Source organism: Schistocerca cancellata, chromosome 1 (assembly GCF_023864275.1).
Source record: "Schistocerca cancellata isolate TAMUIC-IGC-003103 chromosome 1, iqSchCanc2.1, whole genome shotgun sequence".
NCBI classification, from domain to species: domain Eukaryota; kingdom Metazoa; phylum Arthropoda; class Insecta; order Orthoptera; family Acrididae; genus Schistocerca; species Schistocerca cancellata.
Window position 1 is genome coordinate 1,046,401,745 of NC_064626.1, and position 21,200 is coordinate 1,046,422,944.

At 38.2% G+C, this 21,200-nt stretch overlaps 1 protein-coding gene across 2 annotated transcripts in view; it reads left to right on the plus strand.

The window, feature by feature from the left end:
- The window catches only part of LOC126090251 (small integral membrane protein 14), an 83,565-nt gene extending 67,957 nt beyond the window's left edge, over positions 1-15,608 (plus strand). The window contains exons 1-5 of one of the 2 annotated variants that reach the window (XM_049906972.1): positions 5,347-5,512; positions 5,632-5,744; positions 7,332-7,380; positions 11,520-11,656; positions 15,132-15,608. In XM_049906972.1, the coding sequence (XP_049762929.1) occupies positions 5,670-5,744; positions 7,332-7,380; positions 11,520-11,656; positions 15,132-15,176 (306 nt within the window). In that variant the 5' untranslated portion in view covers positions 5,347-5,512; positions 5,632-5,669 and the 3' untranslated portion in view covers positions 15,177-15,608. Of the gene's footprint in view, positions 1-5,346; positions 5,513-5,631; positions 5,745-7,331; positions 7,381-11,519; positions 11,657-15,131 lie in introns of those variants that run through there. The other variant, XM_049906973.1, reaches the window with a different exon arrangement.
- The last annotated feature ends 5,592 nt before the right edge of the window (positions 15,609-21,200 follow it).

Genomic DNA, 21,200 nt, shown 5'->3' on the forward strand with positions numbered 1-21,200 from the left:
TATAAACTGCACTGCTCTTTTCTGAATTTGAAATATTCTTTTTAAGAACTTTTGTTGTTTTGTGCATTCGAAAAATTTTAGGTATTTATTTATTTACATCTGTGTGCTCCACAAGTCAAATGCTTATAATACTTCCTAAGAGTTTTGTGTGCTTACTTCTTTGCCCTCTGTTTATTTTAATACTTACATTTTACATTTCACTCTGTTTTGCTTGAAACACTACATATATTGTTTTAGACTGATATATAAAAAGTTTGTTTTCTTTTAGATATTCTTTGCATTTTCAATGTTCAGGAGTGTATCCATTTCAATCTCACTCATTATGATAGGTTGGTTTCGTTTGTCCATCTATGTACTTCCTTCCTGAGCCATGCCATGCCAAGTGGACTAGAGGTTCCCATATGACCATTATGAATTTTGATTGAGTTTTGTCTGAACAATTCGCACATGTTCCCAGTAAACAATGGAAAAGTTTCATGATAATTAATTCAATACTTCCAAAGATATAGTCGTTTGTTTGACCCCACAGCACAACTATCAACAGTGCGCCCATTAGTATTCAGTAACTTTGAGATGGAATGTCTCTGGCAATATGTTCTTGAAAGAAACTAAACTAGTCCATCTTGTACATCCTTTTGCACTCTCTTAAACGAAATAATAAGAAAAAATTCCAGAGCAGCTTTTATATGGATACTTTGAAGCAAAGACGCCTGAAAAAATAGACACTCGAAAAAAATGTGAACGTTAGGTTTTGTACATCTCCAGAAGTAACTGCGGGATAAACCTGAAACTTTTCACATAATAACCTACCAATACAAAATCTTAGAACATAAAATTTCTTCTCCTGATGCTTTCCAGTAGTTTACAAATTGAGGGCAAAGATGACACTTTATCTAAAAATGCCAAAATGGCTATGTTTGGAGCATTTTTACAAAAATGTGTATTCTGCAAACTCTTTTAAGCCACTTTCATTAGAAAGACCATTTAAAACTTAGACTTGTTTTTGTAACACCAAGCATATAAGGCCCTAAAAAACAACAAGGTGATGGTGCATTGGAAACTGACTGATATACTGCTGGTACTCAAATCTTTTATTGTGATCTACAATTGCTTAGTACTCCCTGAGTAAGGCAATATCAAAAGTTTTGATGCATAGGAAATGACATAACCCTTTACGACCTGAAGAATTTTTAAAAAATTATTTCACTTCCGACTGCTTTTTTCTTATTTGTTTAGCTTCAAATGTTACTACAAAAATAAGAAAAAATTCCAGAGTTCAAAGTTTTGGGAGGGGCAGCGTCATGACCATCAGAGTCAGATAAATACTAATACAAAGTACTTTAGAGAACACAAAATTTATTATCCTTGCAAAAATGTACAGTATTTAATTTTGAAATTCAACCTTTGTTGTAGCTGTTGTCTTCCCGATTTTTAATTCGGAGAAACATGAAAGTCCTTAAAACATGTCTTCTCCTACAAAAGGCACCAATATACATTACATTTTTCGCTGTGACTTTTGCATGGCTTGTATTTGCAAGTATGTGGTGCTAGAATACCATTAGAACATGGAAAATGTTAATATCCATCATAACTCTTATCACTACATGTAAGCTTAGCAGGTGGATTAAAGAATTTAGCTCCTTTGGCTGCAGGAAATTCATCATCACCCTGTTCAGTCTCATTGTCATTTAACACTCTTCTATCCACAGGTGGAAGTGCAAGCAGTCCTTTTCATAGCTAGAAACATGTAATAATATCAAATAATGTTTGTGCAAACATAAATTAATTTGGTATTGAAAATTATCCCTTACCTCAATTCGAAGATGTCAGATTTGAGTACTTGCGGCCCATTTTGAATACTCCACCTTGTCATTGTTGTTTAGGGTCTTATATACTTGCATTGCAAAAGCAAATCTAGTTTTTAGGTGGTTTAGAACATGGTCTTCCTAATAAAAAAGAATTAAAAGATTTTGCAGAAGACTTTTTTGTAAAATTGGATCAAAAATAGAAATTATTGTTGTTTTTTTTAAAAAAAAGAAGATCGTCATCTTTGTCTTCAATTTGTAATTTATTGGAAAGCACTTGAAGAATAAAATTTTGTATTTTAAGACCTTGATTTGATAGGTTTATATGTGCAAGGTCTCATGTTTACCCCACAGTTACTTTCGGAGATATACAGGGTGACTTTTTCCACCATGAACAAACTCTGTGGACTGATTGATGAGAGGATATGGAACAAAAAAAGTCGAATGAACTTACGTCCGAAAATTCGTGGTTTTCATGCTAGAGACCATTTATTCAATCATACATTGTCAGAGAGACTACAGTATAATACACACTGTACCAAGCAGCCATAGTTACAGTATGTGCTAAAAATGGTTTCCATGCACCTCAGTGCTTGTGTGTACACCAAGTAGCATGTTCTGTCTCACATAATCACATCATCCAGGCTGCATCCTAACAGTGTCAAATACACCGCTCCAGTGTCTCCACATCTGGAATGGGCTCTGTATACACAATACTTTTCAGGTGGCCCCATAACCAGGAATCGCATGGGTTGAGATCTGGTGAGCAAGCAGATCATGCAACTGGACCCCCTCGTCAAATCCATCAACCAGGGAAGACACAGTTGACATGTATCCAGATGTTAACGGTGAAGTGGGCTGGAGTACCATCGTGTAGGATTTACATAACCCTTCAAATCATTGATGGCTCCTCTTCCTGCAGAGAAGGCAAAGTCGCCCGCAAGAAACGCCAATAGTTCGGCGTGTTAGGAAAGAAGACTGGTCACAAAATACAGTTGTCAGTTATCACGGCTCACACATTCCATCTGCACCGATGCTGATGATTTCCTGTCACCCTGCCATGGGGGTTCTGCACACTATCCCACAGCTAACTGTTATGAAAGTTGGAGACACCACTCTGCGTATAGGTGGCCTCATCTGTGAACAGGATGAATGACACAAATCATGGTTGCCTGGTGAAGAAACCAGTGGTAAAACTTCTCCCAATGTGGAAAGTCTGTCGCTAGTTAGCCCTGCACAAGCCATAAGTGATAAAAATTGTCATGTAGAATGTTCTGCATGGTCGTCTGGCTTACCTTGTTCTGGTGGGCCAACTGCCTGGTACTGGCATGGTGATTACCTTCCACAGTGTTAATCACATTTTCCTCCAAGTGTGGTGTCTAAACATTGTGGGTATGTCCTTCATGATTTCCTGCTCCCTGAAACGATCCTGTCTCAGACAATCAGCGAAACACTGTTGCAAACATTGATTGCTGTGGTTGCTGTTGGCGGGAATGGGTCTCCTGATACAACCTTGCTGCCCTCCGCCCATTGCCAGTTGCTTTCCCTTAAGTAAACACCATATCGGCAAGCTCTCGATTCAAATACGGAACCATTGTGTACAATGTTCTATCACATCCACTACAAGGTGAGTCAGCAAGAGAAGTGAATCGGACACAACATAGGGCGTTCGAGCATGATGTATGAGGAACAGTACCATCCTCTAGGAGGAAACCATGCAGACTGTAACTGCGGCTACATGGTACAGCGCGTAATAGACTGCCGTCTCTGTAACAAAGTACGACTGAATAAATGTTCTCTAGCATGGAAACTATGCATTTCCAGACATAAGCTCATTAGAACTTTTTCGTTCTTTACTCTCTCATCGATCAATCCCTACAGTTTGTACATGGTGGGAAAAAATCATACTGTATAAAGCTAAACTTCACATTGTCTTGTTGTTTAGGGCCTTATATACTCGCAATGCAAAACCAACTATAGTTTTTAGGTGGATTAGGACATGATCTTTCTAATGAAAACAGTTTAAAAGAGTTTGCAGAAGACTCTTTTTTGTAAAAGTGGCCCAAAAACAGCCATCTTTGGCGCTTTTAGAAAAGTCAATCTTTGCCCTCAATTTGAAAATTATTGGAAAGCAGTAGGTGAACGAAATTTTATATTCTAAGACCTTGTATTGGTAAGTTATAGCGTGCAAATTCTCAGGTGTATCTTTCAATTACTTCCAGAAACATAAAAAGCTTAACTTCGTATTTTCTCCGAGGGTCTGTTTTTTTGGGCGACTTTGCTTCAAAATATCCACATGCACGCTACTCTGCAAATCCTCTTTTTATTATTATTTCGAATAACAGAGCGCAACTTGTGCGAAATGGCCTAGTATTGTTTCTTTCGAGAAAATGTTGCCTGAGATGGTATGTCTGAAAGTTGCCGAAAACTAACGGGTGCACTATTGACAACTGCGCTACGGAGCCAAACAAATGACTAAACAGTTTTTGATGTTGCTGAGCAACAGTTATACAATAATTTTTAAATCAACACACCGTCCTTTGGTTGTATTGCTGTTTATTTAATTACGACCTGGGTTTCAGCCTTTTACGCCATTTTCAAGTGACTGAGTTTATGCAATTAACACATACTGCAGGGCATCAAGCTCAAAACTGGCCATAAATTAAGAAAAATATTCGCTCCCCACAAAATTCCGTGGCATACACTCAGTCACTTGAAAATGTCATAAAAGGCCGAAACCTGGGTCGTAATTAAATAAACAACAGTACAGTCAAATGACGGTGTGCCAGAATTATTCCCGTTTCTGGAATCCAAATGCAAAGACAGCACAAGGACAAAAGCGTTACCAGCTGTTCACGTAACATGAGATGACAGCCCACTGAGACAGTGAGTAGTCTGTCATATCATGTTACACGTACAACTGGTAAAGATCTTGTTCTTGCGCTACGCTAGAACTTGGACACCTGAAGATAGAAATAATTCCGAAACGCGTCATGCATATTTTGTGATCAGTGAGGTCATTCTTCGCCTGTTGTATAATTTTTATCCATTGTGGATGACGAACTGCGACTGTGATTTAAATTAGCGATTTAATCGCCTAATTTTTATTGACGTAGCCACCTCAACTGCAGATCTACGCTTATTTACTAGAATGGTCGCTAGCCTCCCACGTTATTTTAAGCCACACCCTTGTAAAGTGACTATATCTCCGGAAGTATTGAATTAGTGATCGTGAAACTTCACCAATTTTCACTGGAAACAAGTGAGAATGTTCACACGAAATTTCATCAAATTGTGAGATGGTCATGCAGGAACTTTTCCGAAATTAGATCATTCGGCATGGGATGACCTCCTCAGTAACTTTCAAAACAACGTCGGTGAATGATATACATCAAGGCACGCTAAAAAGGTAGCCGCTTTCCGAATGTGATCACCCACAACTGCATTGCTAACGAATTGAAGACGAGGCTACAGTGCAACACTTGCGCAGCTGGCCATATCACTGCAAACAACAAACTCGCTAATCAGTACTATTGCTTGATTGGCTGTCAGGCCGACCAATGACGGAAGATTACCAGTAGAGCTCTCCACTGTGACGGGAGAAGAATTGTTTTGTAAATAATTATTATTAGGTAACGAGATTACAGTAGATATATACCTACACGATCTTGAAATGCAATAAATATTCGTGTGCATACACCTAAGAGGTGAGTGTCTTTGATACTGTGCTGTTAAGTTGTTTTGTGAACAGTCTGTTCCGTACACGTATGACAGTTTTTTTGACAACCAGACCTACAGCTGGTATTTGTTGCTGCGATTGTTTCAGCATTTTCGGAAGAAACTCGAAAAACCTTTGCTAGTGCAATGTCAGACGACGGTGCCGATCTTTGCGAATGCTTATGCAGCCATGAATTAGCGATGAGGCGCCTGCTGTCACTGGTAAGTCATGAATCATTATTTCTGCCACGAATAATATGTGACACTTACGGGTAATTGTAAAAGAGACTATGCAAATAACCCTTTCCATATTTTTACCTCCTAAATTAGTTATTCCAACTTCAAAGTTATTTGATGTAGTTGACTGGTTTGATAGAGTATTGCTTGTGAAATTATTCATGCCAGGAAAAAAAATCATCAAATCCCTGAAGGTTATGTTATTTCCTCGTTCATTACAGTAATTTACAAAATAAAAATGCAGATGATTTAAAGGACAAGTAAAGATATATTTTGAAATATATAATTGAACAGGCATACTATTATGACGGCACATAAGTAAAGAATGCAGTTGCTGTTACGTTAGTTTTTGTCAGGATGCCTGCCATTTAATTGTTTCACGAAACATTTTTCGATGTGCAATAATAACTGGTCCTGTCACTTGAGTTATAGTATTAATGACACATAAAAAACTTTGAAATGATATTTTTTTCATGTAATAACAAAATAATGTATCATTGACTTTCAGTGAAAGCTTTGCTGTATAATAATTGTGATGGCTTTAGTGCCGTCAACTGTGTTTTTAATAGGTGGTCAATCTTATTTATGGTAACAGCTTATATGCATTATTACTGTGCCCAGATGTGTAAAATGAGTAGCGTCTATGTTTTTCAGATGAGCATTTAGAATTAGTACATATTTTATTAAAGTCATAACCAACTACATTGCAGGCCTACAGACTTATCATTATGCTTGTATTTGAACCATTGTTGATGATGTCTGTGATTTCTGAAGTTTTCCTCTATTGCTCAGCTGGCCAAAGTTATTCATGACTGCCTTTCATACAATTAACAGTGCCTTGTTTTATTTATTTTTATCTTTGTGATTATTGCAAGGGATATACACCTTGACATGGAATTGTTTGCCTCTTACAAGACTGCCCTCATCACAAATGCATGTGTAAAGTTAGACTAATGTATAATTTTTACATACTCTTGGCAACAGCTTGTGATTGAAATTCATCATCAAAATCGTTAATTGTTTGTACAAACCATGTTGCTTATATATCTAACTTTGCTTAGATTCTTTACAAATCGCTATAATAAATGTGGTTGCAGGTGATGATTTTGTAGTTGTGAAGTGCTTATTATTCTGTATCCTCATTTTTTTATACTTTTCATTGTATATACTTATATTTTTAAGTGTATTTGATTCTGCACAAGTTTCAAGAAACGTGTAGAAAATAGATTATACTTACATCTCTGTATACAAGCAAACATTAATAAGAAAAGTCATTTAGCTGTTAAAAGCAGATATGCAGTTTCTCTTGATATTGTGGCTTAGCCTTAATTTATGTGTACATGTTCATTTTCAGCAAATTTTAGTTATTTTTCAAATTCCTAATGTAATTTTTCATATTTATTTCACCAGTTTTTGGTTGAGGTATCACATGTAGCATCTTGACAGTAAAGCTGTTTTCTCAAGATGTCATTGTAGTTTGCATATTAAACTGTCATTGTGGAGAGTTAATATGCTTTGCTAAATATTGCCACTTAAATTTCATTTTGTATTTAAAAACATGTTTGGTTACAGCTGCGGCAGTCGCAGGCGTACTGTACGGACAATGAATGCTTTCAAGAATGTAAGTTTAAAAGAGATTTTGTGGCCTCTCTTGAGATGCATGTACCATAATGAAATTTCAAAGTTAATGAGCTTTCTTTTATGAAATGTAATTTTCCAAAAAAAGATAAGTAGAGCCACAAATAATTAACAATTTCCTTGTATATGTGAAGATTCCTGACCTTTGTCAGCAAGTTTAAAATAAATTATGTATATCAAGACAGTGAGGTGCAAAGAAGGCGAGAGTATGAATAGATTCAAATAAAGCTCATAGAAATGCATGTCCAGAATTATGACTATTTAAAAGTTAAATGGAAATTATGAAACTCGTGTACATCTACATCCATACTCTTCGGATGTCTGGGGAACTATAGCAGTCACTATTGCTCAACTGGAATGTGTTAATGTTTGCTGAGATCAGTGGTTCAAGAATTGAGCCTGGGGAACACCACACTAAATAATTCACCATGCTGATTTTATTGTTTCACCTGCATATGTTAGGGCGACTCCTTGTTTTCTGTTACATAAGTAGGATTTTGTTCAAGCTAATGGTTTGTCTTTGATGCCATAGCGTGGGAGTTTTTGTACTGATGTGGTGTACAGTCAAAAGCTTTAGCGAGAGCACAGAAAATGCCTACAGGAAACCTTCTACAGTTCAGTTCACTTAGAATTTCTTTTGTGAGACTGAATATTGCTCTCTCTATGGACGGCCATCCGCCCCGGTAGCTGAGTGGTCAGCGTGACAGACTGTCAATCCTAATGGCTCGGGTTCAATTCCCGGCTGGGTCGGAGATTTTCTCCGCTCAGGGACTGGGTGTTGTGTTGTCCTAATCATCATCATTTCATCCCCATCGACGCGCAGGTCGCTGAAGTGGTGTCAAATCGAAAGACCTGCACCAGGCGAACGGTCTACCCGACGGGAGGCCCTAGCCACACGACATTTCCATATGGAGGGCCCTTTGCGAACACCAAACTAGAAAGGTGTCAGTAAGCCATTTTGTGTTCATATAGCCTGGTGTACATTATTCTCCCCTATATTTTTGAAAGAACTGGCGGCAGAGAGGTTGGCCAATAATTAGATATCACATATCTCACTGCTTTTGTGTATTGACATTATTGTAGCATGTTTCAGTCTAATAGTAAATACCCCAATGGTTAGATAAATAGCACAATTTGTTACTGTTGATGTCAGCACATAATTTTAGTGTCCTGGTAGATATTCTGGCATACCCAGAAGAGCTGGTGCTTTTTAGGGATATGACAATTTTCATAATTTCATGTCACTGACAGCCTAAACATTTGATCAGGATTTCTTTTGTGATAGATTTTTCAATAAGAATCTACTACGGTAGTCACCAGACACTTCACTAAGTGTCTGTTTTTCATTCAGTGTACAATGCTATACTTCGATTTATGTCTTATTTCCTTCAGGAATTTCTTTAGAGAAACAGTATACAGAAAATGGGGGTCCCACAGACCATGAACTGTTGTACAAAGTACATATTTCTATGGGTTAATGCAAGAACAACCAGTGTCAAAAAATGGTATTTGTGGGAATTGAGCATTGAAATTTAGAGAAAAGTTTCAGTGCCATTAGTGCTGTTAATAGTTTATTCTGCAGTTTCATATTTGACACTTAAAAAGTATGATCAAGAATGTTATTATTTGTGCTATCTGAAAATTCTGTGGTACTTTTCTTCATTAGAATTTTCTGACATTGGTTGTTTTTGTACTGAATTAGTTTCAATAACTTTTATACATTGGTTTTTTATACTACATTTATTAATTACAAAATACACCTATTTTGCTGTTTTAATCAATACAACAAAATTGGGTATTTTTACAATTAAAATTGGTGGATGTTGCAATATTGGAAGGCATTCTCCATATAGAATCATCACTATGTGTATCAGTCCATAGTAGAGAAAGATTAACAACTCTTAAAAACTCAGATAAATTGCAATTTTCACACTGTAACATTATTCATTTTCACACTGTAACATTATTCATCATCACTTTCATCTGGTAAATAGTCTACACAGTCTGCTGACGACAGGTAACAGAGTCTTACGTATAGCTAAGTCAGAATATAAGTATTTCTTTTTTATTTATGACTTTGAATAATGACTACAGTAAGGAGGAAGCATAGCTTTGTGATTCATATTTCTGCTTCTTTCAGCATATGTCTTTGTTTTCTGTGTCTTACTCCACTCTTTTTGTAAGAAATATCAAAATTACTAGTATGTTTCTTTTCAACAGTTACTCAAATTTTAATTAAGGTTAAAGCTAGTGTGTTTAGTTACATTGTCTGGCACACCTAGATTGTTTCCTCACTAGATTTTTGCAAGAAGTATTTTCTTGAAAAGTGGCAACTAACTGCTGGTACCTGCTGCATTTTCTTCTCTCAAGCAGACAATTTTCTTTGGATATTTTAGTATACAGAACATACTATTTGTTGATTTTATGTCTAGCTCAATAGGTTATAAAACTCCATAAAAATATTTTCCTGGTCTTGTTCATTAAATTTCTCAAGGCATTTTCTTCAACATTTACATGTCTGTTTCAATCTCTTACCTGGCTGTTGTTCTGCCGTTGTCAAAATGTGTTGGTATCCTGGCTGGTTTTTTACTATTATGAGTCCATTTTGTTGGGTCAGGTTTTTACTTTTTTGTGCAGCTCTTCCTTTGAAAACTTTGCCCTGCTGCTCCATCAGCTGGTAACTTATCCTTAGCATTGTCATTAGTTTCAGTAACACACAGTTTTCTCACAAACGGTGAACCAGTAGAACTAGCAGTTCAAGGTGCAGTTACATTGTTCAGGTGTTTTGCATTTGACACTGGCTTTAATTCCTTTCTTTTTTTAGATTAGTTGCATCACTTTCAGATGCAGAGCTTGCAGACATACCAGTAGTGGTAGCTTCGTGTGTGCCGTGTTCTTCAAAACCATCGCCAGAAAAATCAAGACCTTTGAAAGAAGTAATTTTCAAATCAGATATCCTGAGAACTGCGCGAACTCACAATTTTTCTCATAAGAAATTGAAAATTTTGCGTGTAACTACAGTGCTTCTTAAAAATGTCTGCTAAAGTTAGCAAAATACATCTTCCTCACCACAAAAACATGTTTTCACAATATTTACCATTAGTGTAGTGTAAGTCAGGCATTAAACAGTGACAAGCTGAAGTCAAGGAATAAATAGTGGCAAGTCAAATTCATGTAACTGAGCACATTTTGATGTTAGATTAATCAAAGTTAAGATTGGCTGTTTAAGCAATGAAGAACTCAGAAGATCCTTCACCGATGGAAACACTGGTTATTGTTGCATGAAATACTCCCATGCTTACAGTATGACACTGGTTTTCCAGAAGCTATGTTCTGTTGAAATTAGACTTTGGTTATTCTCACATATAAAACTTGGTAACTTTCTTAGCCAATCTGAAGATTTATTTGAACACAGTTCATTACTATGAATGGTCCTGTTGGTGGAGCTAGGCCTACAAACTGACTTTCCCAGCAAGTTATCGGGGTACCTATAGATCACTATAAGATTCCAAACCACGATGTAACTCGGCATTTATGTATCTCAAATTCATGAAAAACTGACATTACTTGTTCTTGCATTAAGCCTCAGATTCATCCAGTGGTTGATCATCTAGTCTTTTAAACTTGAGTCACAGTTCCTTTACATGCTCCCAAGCAGAGCCACATGTTTTGAGGCCTTCTTGACACTGCTACCCCATTACCTGTTTACTCCACTTGTATATCTTTTTATTTACTTTAAGTTTCCCTTTACAGTTCAGTAATTGTTGCTGCATTTGCCTCGTGGTCATTTTTGCAGTTTCAGTTCAGACATGTTCAAAGTGGTCAGGTCTATTTGTTGCCATTAGGGTTACTATATTTCCATCACATGTGTACTTCTGGATTGCCTTTTCTCCAGTGACATTTATAACCAGAGGGCATGGCTTCTGAATTTGACTTATCATTGAGGGAACATTACATTTGACATTTCAAGTGTCCTGTAATATGAGGCACATTATAAATGTACTGTAGCACATAATACTACAAATCCAAGCACAAATTTACAAGCCCACAATGATGATGACCATTTAATCTATTTGACAATATTTGTGTATAATATATCCTGACATCAAACATTTTTTTCAGTACCCGGTGGACCACCAACAAATTCAAATAGCTTTATGATGATGCTTGTTCTCTGGATTGCTGTAGCAGTGATATTGTTCACACTACGACCAAATTCACTTCGAAGCCAAGTTGAGAAGCCTAAAAACAATGATTCTGTAAGTATCAGGTACAGTTTTAATGTGAGAATTAGTGAATAGCCATGAATTTTTTTCTCAGTCTATAGACTGGAGGATTTGCAGCAAATTTCAGAATGTTTATAAATATATAAGTTATAGTTTCAACTTAGATTATATGAAACATTCATTACCTAGCACACCATTCGTTTCATATGAGGGAAGTGGAGTATACTGGTTCTACAACCCTCCTGTCATGGCATTCTGTGCCCCAACAGCCCACAATCCCTACAGCATTAGTCAAGAAAAAGTGTGCATTGTAGTGATATCAATGTAATTTATTTATACACATCACAGACTATTTTAGAATAACTGATAATTGACTTAGTTATAATAGAAGGAAACATTCCACGAAGGAAAAATATACCTAAAAACAAAGATGATGTGACTTACCAAATGAAAGTGCTGGCAGGTCGACAGACACACAAACGAACACAAACATACACACAAAATTCAAGCTTTCGCAACAAACTGTTGCCTCATCAGGAAAGAGGGAAGGAGAGGGAAAGACGAAAGGATGTGGATTTTAAGGGAGAGGGTAAGGAGTCATTCCAGTCCCGGGAGCGGAAAGACTTACCTTAGGGGGAAAAAAAGGACGGGTATACACTCGCGCACACACACACACATATCCATCCAAATATATGTGTGGATTGACTTACATATTCTCCCAAATATTATGTTTTTAAGCTTCAGCAGACTGGAGCTAACATAGTCTTAGCAATCATAATGTTTTGTTTGTACATCTCTTGCCTCCACTGCCCAATTATATGGATCGCAAAGAGCAAAAACCACAGAATTGTGCGAGTGTGTTATTACTAGGGACAAAAATTTAGTAACATCAGTGAATATAAAGAGAGCACGAGTCATTAGGATGTGGGAACTGAATGTATTTTTAAGACAAGTTTATCGTCATTTTAGTTGGACCATGTTGGGGTGGGGAATGTGTTGGGCGGGGTAGAAAGGGGGGCGGGTGAGAGGTAGGAAGAGGGGTTGGGGATAGATAGCTAGCAGCTTGGAGGAAGACAGCAGGTTTCCTGGCTGAGAATGTGGGAGGCAGGGATGGTAGGTGTACAGGCTAGGCATGTGATACATGGATTCAGGGGCCTGTGAGATGCAGTGCACAATGAAAATGACATGGAAGTGTGGAGGTGACAGGACAGAGGAAGGTAAGACTGTTGGCTATAGTGTGTTGGGACAGTGGGTTGGCAGAGATTGAAACGCCGATAAACCTCTTGGCCTCAATCTCTGCTAACCGTCTGTCCGTCTGCCCTCTATTGAACAGTTTCCCCTTCCCCTGATCTATCATTCCCTCCCAATACATGACTGTTCTTCCAAATAGTGTTAGGAGAAGTATGGCTCAGAAATAGTTAAAGTTTAATTGGAGCTTGTTATTGGGAAAAATGAGGAATTGTGTGAAATCAATGAGTTGTACTTGAAACTTTAATACTATCGAATTTTTATCCAACTGTTACGAAGAGGAAGGACACTCAAGCAGTTAAAAAACATGAAGGGGAGGGAGGACAATTGTCCCACAAACACAGTGGTATATATAAAAGCTCAAGTTAACTGAGACATTTCTCTCTTAAAGTGCCTCCAATTTAAAAATAGCCAGTTTGTAATTGACATATACGAGGGTAAGTCAAATGAAAACCTCGAATTTGTAATAACAAATTGAAATTTCGTGCTGTTATCCTGTAAGTTGGTAAGAGCACTACAAACAGCATGCCGAATGGCCTGTAGGTGGCAGAATAGTGCAGATGCACACATACCATTGCAGTATCAGTATAAAGATGGCCGCCCCACTTGCGACTTGCACCAGGGAAGAGTTGTGACTCCACAGAACATTGCAGCAGTTTGAAGCCATAATGAAGGAGAACTGCTGAGTGACACTGAATGACATTGCAGCATGTTTACAGATTAGTTACGGGTCAGCACACCACATTGTGCATGATGTGCTCCAGTTTCACAAAGTGTCTGCAAGATGGGTGCCACGGCAGCTGATTCCTGAAATGAGAGATACAACGTATTGATGCTTATGAAGAACTTCTTCGGCGCTTTGAACGAGAAGGTGATGGCTTCCTTGCAAGAATCATTACTGGGGGCAGAACCATCAGCAGGGAAGATTATGCTGACTCTCTTTTGGGACAAAAAAAGGCATCATTTTGGAGCATTTCATGCCTAGAGGGACCACTGTCACCAGTGCATCATACACAGATCTAAAAAATAATCTGCGGCCTGCAATCAAATCAAAGCAACGTAGATTGATGTCAACAGGTGTCCTTTTCCAACATGACAATGCAGGGCCCCACACTGCCTGTACTGCAGTTGCAACAATCACAGACCTGCATTTTGAGTGTCTTCCTCATCCATCTTACTCACCAGACCTTGCCCCCAAATGATTTCCATATGTTTGGACAACCCAAAGACGCAATGGGAGGAAAGAAGTTCCGTTCTGATGAAGAGGTACGCCACGTGGTGCATGAGTGGTAGTGCAGACTACCAAAAGAATTTTTTTCTAAAGGAATTTATGCACTTTGTAAGTGCTGGAGGACTTGCATTGAGCGTGGGGGAGATTATGTTGAAAAGTGATACAGCTTTGTACCACTTCTGCACAATAAATAATATTTTACAAAAATATTTAAGGTTTTCATTTGACTCACCCTCGTATTTTGATTTTTAGACAATTCAAACATGTTTTCCTTTTTTTTTAATTTTATAATGGACCAGCCAGCCAAGTCCTAGTGTAACCCTTTTAAGAAGAGACAAATATTTAATGAAAAGTTGCAATTTGAAGGACACTCAGTTTTAAAGGGAATTATGTCAGTTTCAAACAAATTCCACAAAAATATGTGTCTTCAGGTAATACAGCTTGTCTCGTATGTACACAGATTACTGAAATAGGGCAAGGAGAAAACCATGGGATGCGAATGTAATTCTTTAGGAATATTGATTTGGGATGCAAACTGTCAAAAGCTCCAGAAAAGATTTGAAGTAAATTAATCAAATTAAACAGTTACAACAACAAAAAATCAATTTTGGACAAAATAATTTAATTGGGTAGATATAAAAAAAATCTACTAACCAAGTGGCGGCAGAACACACATGTAAAAGGGGTAGTAATTAGGCAAGCTTCCGGAGCCAGTTGCTTCTTCTTCAGGCAGAAAGGTTTAAGGGGAAGGAAGAGGGTTGAAGGGAAACGACTGGAGAGGTCAGGAAAAGGGGTAGAAGAAAGAAGGAAAGAAAACACACACACACACAATGCACAGAACTGCAGATCAGTACACACTCCTACCTGCAAGACTATTTCCAATGATCTTCAGTTACTGTGAGCTACATAGACAATGTTTAAATGAATCAGTTATCTAAATACTTTTAATTTTATTCTTGATTATCGAATTAATGTAAAATTTTCATATTTCAAAATGAAAAAGTAATGCACGCGTTTCACTCTTTCCAGGGCCCCACAGGAAGTCCACCAACTCCACCTCCAACAACTAACTGAAAAATAGATCTGAGTTATATGCTATCTCCTTTTTTGAGAACTAATATTTATCTGAATGAAAAGATCTGATTGTAGCTTTACTTTGTATTGTTTCATATACAATTTGTGTTTGCAAGATGGAGTTGATGTACTCCATTGTTCCAGCACTGAAAGACATGATTTTTCTTTGCACAGATGATAAAACATACTTAACTAGGAAGTTTAATTTTAATAATTTTCACTTTTGAAGTTTATTAATGTGCAACATCATGTTGTGTATTGGATTAGTTCATATATATATTTCTGAAATATATATCTGTTGTTAAAATATTAACATTGTAAAATATTTTATAAATTCAGTTACATCATTTATAAAGTGCAGGTGTTGTAACATTTAATGTATAAACCTGTGTAAATTACTCAAAGTAAATAAAAATGAGTTTAATGGTGCTACTACTCAGTTTCACACTTTTTCAGGTGATCTTTACCTTTATTCCTAAGAGATTAAGCTAGTTTTATCTATTGAACGGGTTGTCTGAAAAGAGGAAATTTAGTTTTCTGCAGTTTTTAGACTAATGATTGGGGCACCAGTGAGGTAGTTGTATTCCACCTCCACCTATGTGCCGCCGCCCCCAATGACCCTAAATTTATTCCCACTTCTTGCAGACTCCTCCTTCCTCTATCCCCTCCCATTCCCCAGAGTAGTTCACAGCTGCCACTTCACCTGTGCACTAGCTGCCTCAACCTCCCAAGCGCATCAAGCCTCCTACATGCATTGTGTGGGTGTATATTTGTACTCTCACTGTCTAAAAACTACAGTTTCTTTTAGTCTTGTTTATAACTCTATTGACGACTCAGTGCCTGTAATGTTAAATGAAATGTTGGTTGTTTTTGTGTATCTCCTTGATACTGTACAGCTTAATACTGCAACCCATTCATTCACTTATAAAAGGTGTTTGAGAAAAGCAATGATACTGATTTTTTCATTTACCATCATTTTTATTTTTTCGAACAACGTTATCCTCTTCAAAGTAGTTCCCTTCACCAGCTGTACAAGGGCAGAGTCGACTTTCCAAGTCTTGGTGGCAGCACTGAAAGACTTCAAGTGGTAGGGCCTTTAACATGTCAGTCACATTCTTTAGAATGTTCTTCAGAGTCCCAAAATGATGTCCTTTTAAGACATTTTTGAACTTGGAAAAAGTGTGTCAGATCAGGTGAATAAGGGGGCTGTGGAACAACAGGAATGCATTTTTGAGGTAAAAAAATTCCATGATGGAAGTGGCCGTTTGACAAAGGGCATTGTCGTGCAGCATCCACATGTCTGCAATGTCCAGTCTTTCTTTATTCACCCTTTCCATTAACCTTTCAAGGACATCTTTGTGAGACAGTTGATTGACACTTTGCCCTGGAGGAACTGATTCTTTATGCACAATATCCCAAATGTCAAAAAGGCAAATCAGCATCATTTTAATCTGATTTATTGATTCGAGCTTTTTATTTTCGGTCGATGAAACGTCTCATTGTGTCACTACTCGCATTGCCGCTTTGTGTAAGGACAAAAGTCCTGGATTCACCACCTGTGATCACATGACTGAACCATTAGAGGTCACTGAAATACTCTCAAGAAGGTCAGCTCATATGTTACTTTGATTGTCCTTCTGCGTGGTTGTGAGGTTTTTCGGTACCATTTTGACAAACCTTTCACATATGCAAAACTTTGGTCAAAAGTTGGTGTACAGTGTAAGTTTTACAGATAACCCACCATCCTTATTGTTAAACGATGGTCTAACAACAGCATGCACACATTCTATGTTTCTTGTCGGTTTTTGAAGTTGAACGTCTCCCTGAGTGAGTATCATTTTCAACGTGTTCTCGCCCTTCGAAAAATGATTTTGTACTAGTGGAAAACTAGTGCTTTTGATAAGGAATGTTTTTCAACTTTTCAAAGGACACACTCATGGACTGCCTGAATTTTAACACAAAACTTTATGGCATAACATTGTTCTAAATTCTGCTGTTCCATTTTCGTAACACACAACTGATGGTGCTCTCAAAAATCACATGATGGCTGTAAGGAGTTGAAACTTGGACTGAGCAGCTGGCTGGGATGGACACATTGGTCTACACAAGAAGACCACAGTGTTGCCAGATTGCTTGCAGTCTCATTACCTTTCACACACACGTTGTATGTTTGTTACAACAGTCAACATACTACTCTAATGCAGCAACCAGCCTGGTTACCCATTATTGTTTGTATGGTCTGAAAGTGGTTATATATACAGTGTGTCCCAGACTTTAGAGCAAAACTGTACACTTGGTAGACAATCCCAAACTGAGTATTTTGAAATAATGAACCAATCACTAAAAAGTACTGTTTCAGACAGTACCAGGTCTTGAATGGGCATGCATGTGAAACGTGTTTGTAAACTGCTTATGTTTCATAACAATTAACTGCCTACTATATTGGCATTGGTGGCGCCACTTTGAAAAGCAATACATAGTTGCCTGCAATGTGCCAATGAATGAGTTTACCATCATGGCTGGTTGTTTAACATGGGGCACCATTACTTATTGCACACATGCACTTAATGCGTGCTGCAGCAGGACTTAATGCATAGAAAACAAAATGAAAGTAAAGAGAAAAGCTGTGCAACAGGTATTGTTCAGAGGGCAAAAAAATTATCAGCATGGATAGAAACTAGGTCATCTGATTCACGGAGCACTAACTAATGTTCCTGACAAAAAATTGTTTACATAGTAGAATTTGAGGAAATGGTATTGCATCATGTGCAAGAAGATTCTTTGTTAAGTACTAATCAACTTGCTGTGAAATGCATGCTTGGAAGAATAAAGTGAGGAAGTATTACTGGCACAGCAATTAAATCCTCATCGGAAATGTGTGCAAGTAATGTGTTTTGATTCTGAACACACATTTCAGTCATGCTTGCATTGACATTGGCAGTTGTCACTATCAGCTACTTTTTTGCTATAAGATGTAATTTATCTTAATAAAAAGAACTGGATGTTCAGAACTTAACATTTATTCCTTATCTCTAAGTACTTGGTCTAGAATGTATAATTTCAGCTCTAAAAGTTTGAGCACCTTGTATGAAAATGTTAAAAACGAACAACAGAAAATTTGTGTTTTATGGACAGGGTTCTTCAACACTGCATATTAGTTTAATGCCATAGTATTGTTACTACTACTACTACTACTACTACTACTACTTTTTGCAGCAGAGGTTACATTTTTGGATGTGGTCATGTCTACTGAAGGCTACTCCCAGCTTTGTAAGGAGTTGGTCTGGTGACCACTCATTTTGCAATACTGTGTGCAAGATATAGGCAGTGTATTACAGTTATATCTTTTATTTCACTGTCCTTTCTAGACCCTAGAATTATAGACAAAGCACTCTTCCAGTGCATCAATGTTGGGGCTGACATCAGTTTTAGTATTCCACATTCAGTTAACCTTGATGCTCAAGTCCTTGTATTTCAATTTCTTCTGATCCACTTTATCATTAATGTTTCAACTACACAAAATTTATACTAGGGAAATGCAGTCAGGCTCAAAAGAAATTTCTTACAAATAACTCACCCAACTCATCTTCTCATCTTAGAATACTGCTTAAGTTTGTGGAACCCATACCAAATAGCACTAACAGTATATTGAACACATATGAGATGTGATCAAAGAATAATTGGAATTTTTGTTTTTCTTAAAGAATTTATATTTATTCATCAGAATCAACTTTGTCCCTTTCAAAGTATAAGGGACGTTCAAAAAGAAATGAGCCAGAGGCACACTTACAAAAACCAGTATCTGTATGTTAGAAGTATTGACCCTGGCTGTTGAGACACCTGTCCCACTGCGACACAAGGCAGTGAATGGCTCCAGAATGAGATTTTCACTCTGCAGCGGAGTGTGCGCTGATATGAAACTTCCTAGCAGATTAAAACTGTGTGCCGGACCGAGACTCTAACTCGGGACCTTTGCCTTTCGCGGGCGGGCGAGGTCCCGAGTTCGAGTCTCGGTCCGGCACACAGTTTTAATCTGCCAGGAAGTTTCAGTGAATGGCTGTCTCATAAAATTCCCAGGGCTGCGATGTTAACCAGTTCCGCACATACAGCTGGATGTTGCCGTCCGAGGTAAATTGTTTGCCCCTCAGAGCCTTTTTAAGGGGGCCAAAAATGGTGTAATCACAAGGAGAGGTTCTGGGCTGTATAAACGGTGCCCAAGAACCTCCTATTTGAATTTCTGCACGAGTGCCACAACCGTGTTGGCTGTATGAGGCTTTGCATTGTTGAGCAGAATGATCCCACAGGTGAAATTGCATGGTCATTTTGATTTGATCGCTTGGCTAAGGGTGGTGAAGTTTTTGCGAGTGATGCTGGGCATTCACTGTTGTCCCGTTCTGCAGGCAGTGAATCAGAAGGGGGCCGTGGTCAAAGAAGAACATCAGCATAACCTTTCCTGCACTTGTGTGGATAGCGTTGGCTTTTTTTCGGTGGTGGTAACCCTGCATGCTTCCACTGGAGACTGTCATTTTGATTCTGGTTCGAAGTGATGACACCATGACTCATCTCCAGCCACCATTCATGCCAGGAACACATTCCCTTCCCGTGTATAGTGCTGCAGATGAGCAAGACAGTGGGCCATTCAACATGCTTTCTGGTGTGACAGGTTGTGCATGTGCAGTTGTTCCCACATGATGGTGTGAACACTTACAACGCTCAATTCGAGCACGGTGGCTGTGGCTTTCACTGTCACTCAGCGGTCCTGGATAATGAGTGCATCCACCAGCTGGAAGATGTCATCGGCAATGCAGTGGGGAGCTCCGGACTGTGCATCATCAGCTAACAACACCTATCCTTCCCTGAAGCGCCTGTTCCATCCCTTGACCCTTTCAAGAGACATACAGCGTTCAGCGTACACTTGTGACATACGTCAATGAATGTCTGTTCCTCCTCCTCCTCCTGCTATCAGAAAATGAGCAACACCTCTTCGCTCTTCTGTTGACACCTCCATGTCACTGTTTGGAATGCGACTGGCAGCGTTGGACGATTGATGCATGCTGCTGCTAGTTCTGTATAGTCACACGGCGTGCACGCGTGCCCTCTATCAATGCGCTGTGAACTTCCACGCACTGGTCAGAACCACACCTCATTACACATGCTACGATATTATGCTACTGTCACTGGTTTGCACATTCGACTCCAGTCTTCTGTTTTTAAATGCCCCTTATAAAATACACTTGTGCCATCTTTTTTTCCAATCTTTAAGCACTTCTAGAACTCACATTTCATTATGGTGTTCAGCTCCTGCAGTGATTCTGTTTTTATCTCATCAGCGCAGGTAAAATGACGTCCTTTTGTCGCTCTCTTCAGCCTCTGGAATAAAAAGAAAATGGGGGGGGGGGGTCTTGTCTGACAAAACATCGTGAACAAACATTGAGTTTTTAGCAGGAGCATTACTGTGATGCAGTTTCCACAAGTGGTTTTTACCACAATTTCGGTCAATTCACCTTAGGCAGAAACATGATACACTATCCCACTGTAACTGAAGAAAACAGTGAGAAGAACCTCCATGTGTGATCAAACTTTTCTTCTTCTCTCTCTCTCTCTCTCTCTCTCTCTCTCTCTCTCTTAGAACGACCGGGAGGCCTTAGTTTTGTCATACCCATGTTGCATCACCTATTATAATCTGCTTCACAAGTTCTGGATCATTGTCTACTTCATACAGCAATTTCTGAGCAATATTGTTGGTAAAAATTCCATAGTTTCAGAACAAACTTTGCTTCTACATGTTTCATGCCCAAAACATACTGAAAAATTGCTTGGCACAAGCCAAAGAATATGCTGACATCATCAACCACCTCTCTGATGATGATTCAGCAATTTTCTAAAACCATTTTCTGCAGTTCTTTCATAGTGTCGTCAGTAACTGATATGCCAGGGCAGTCGTCGTCTTCCATATCTTCTCAACCCTCTTTGAAATGTTTATACCAGGCTTAAACTCATGTCTTACTCAGAGTAGTTTTGCCA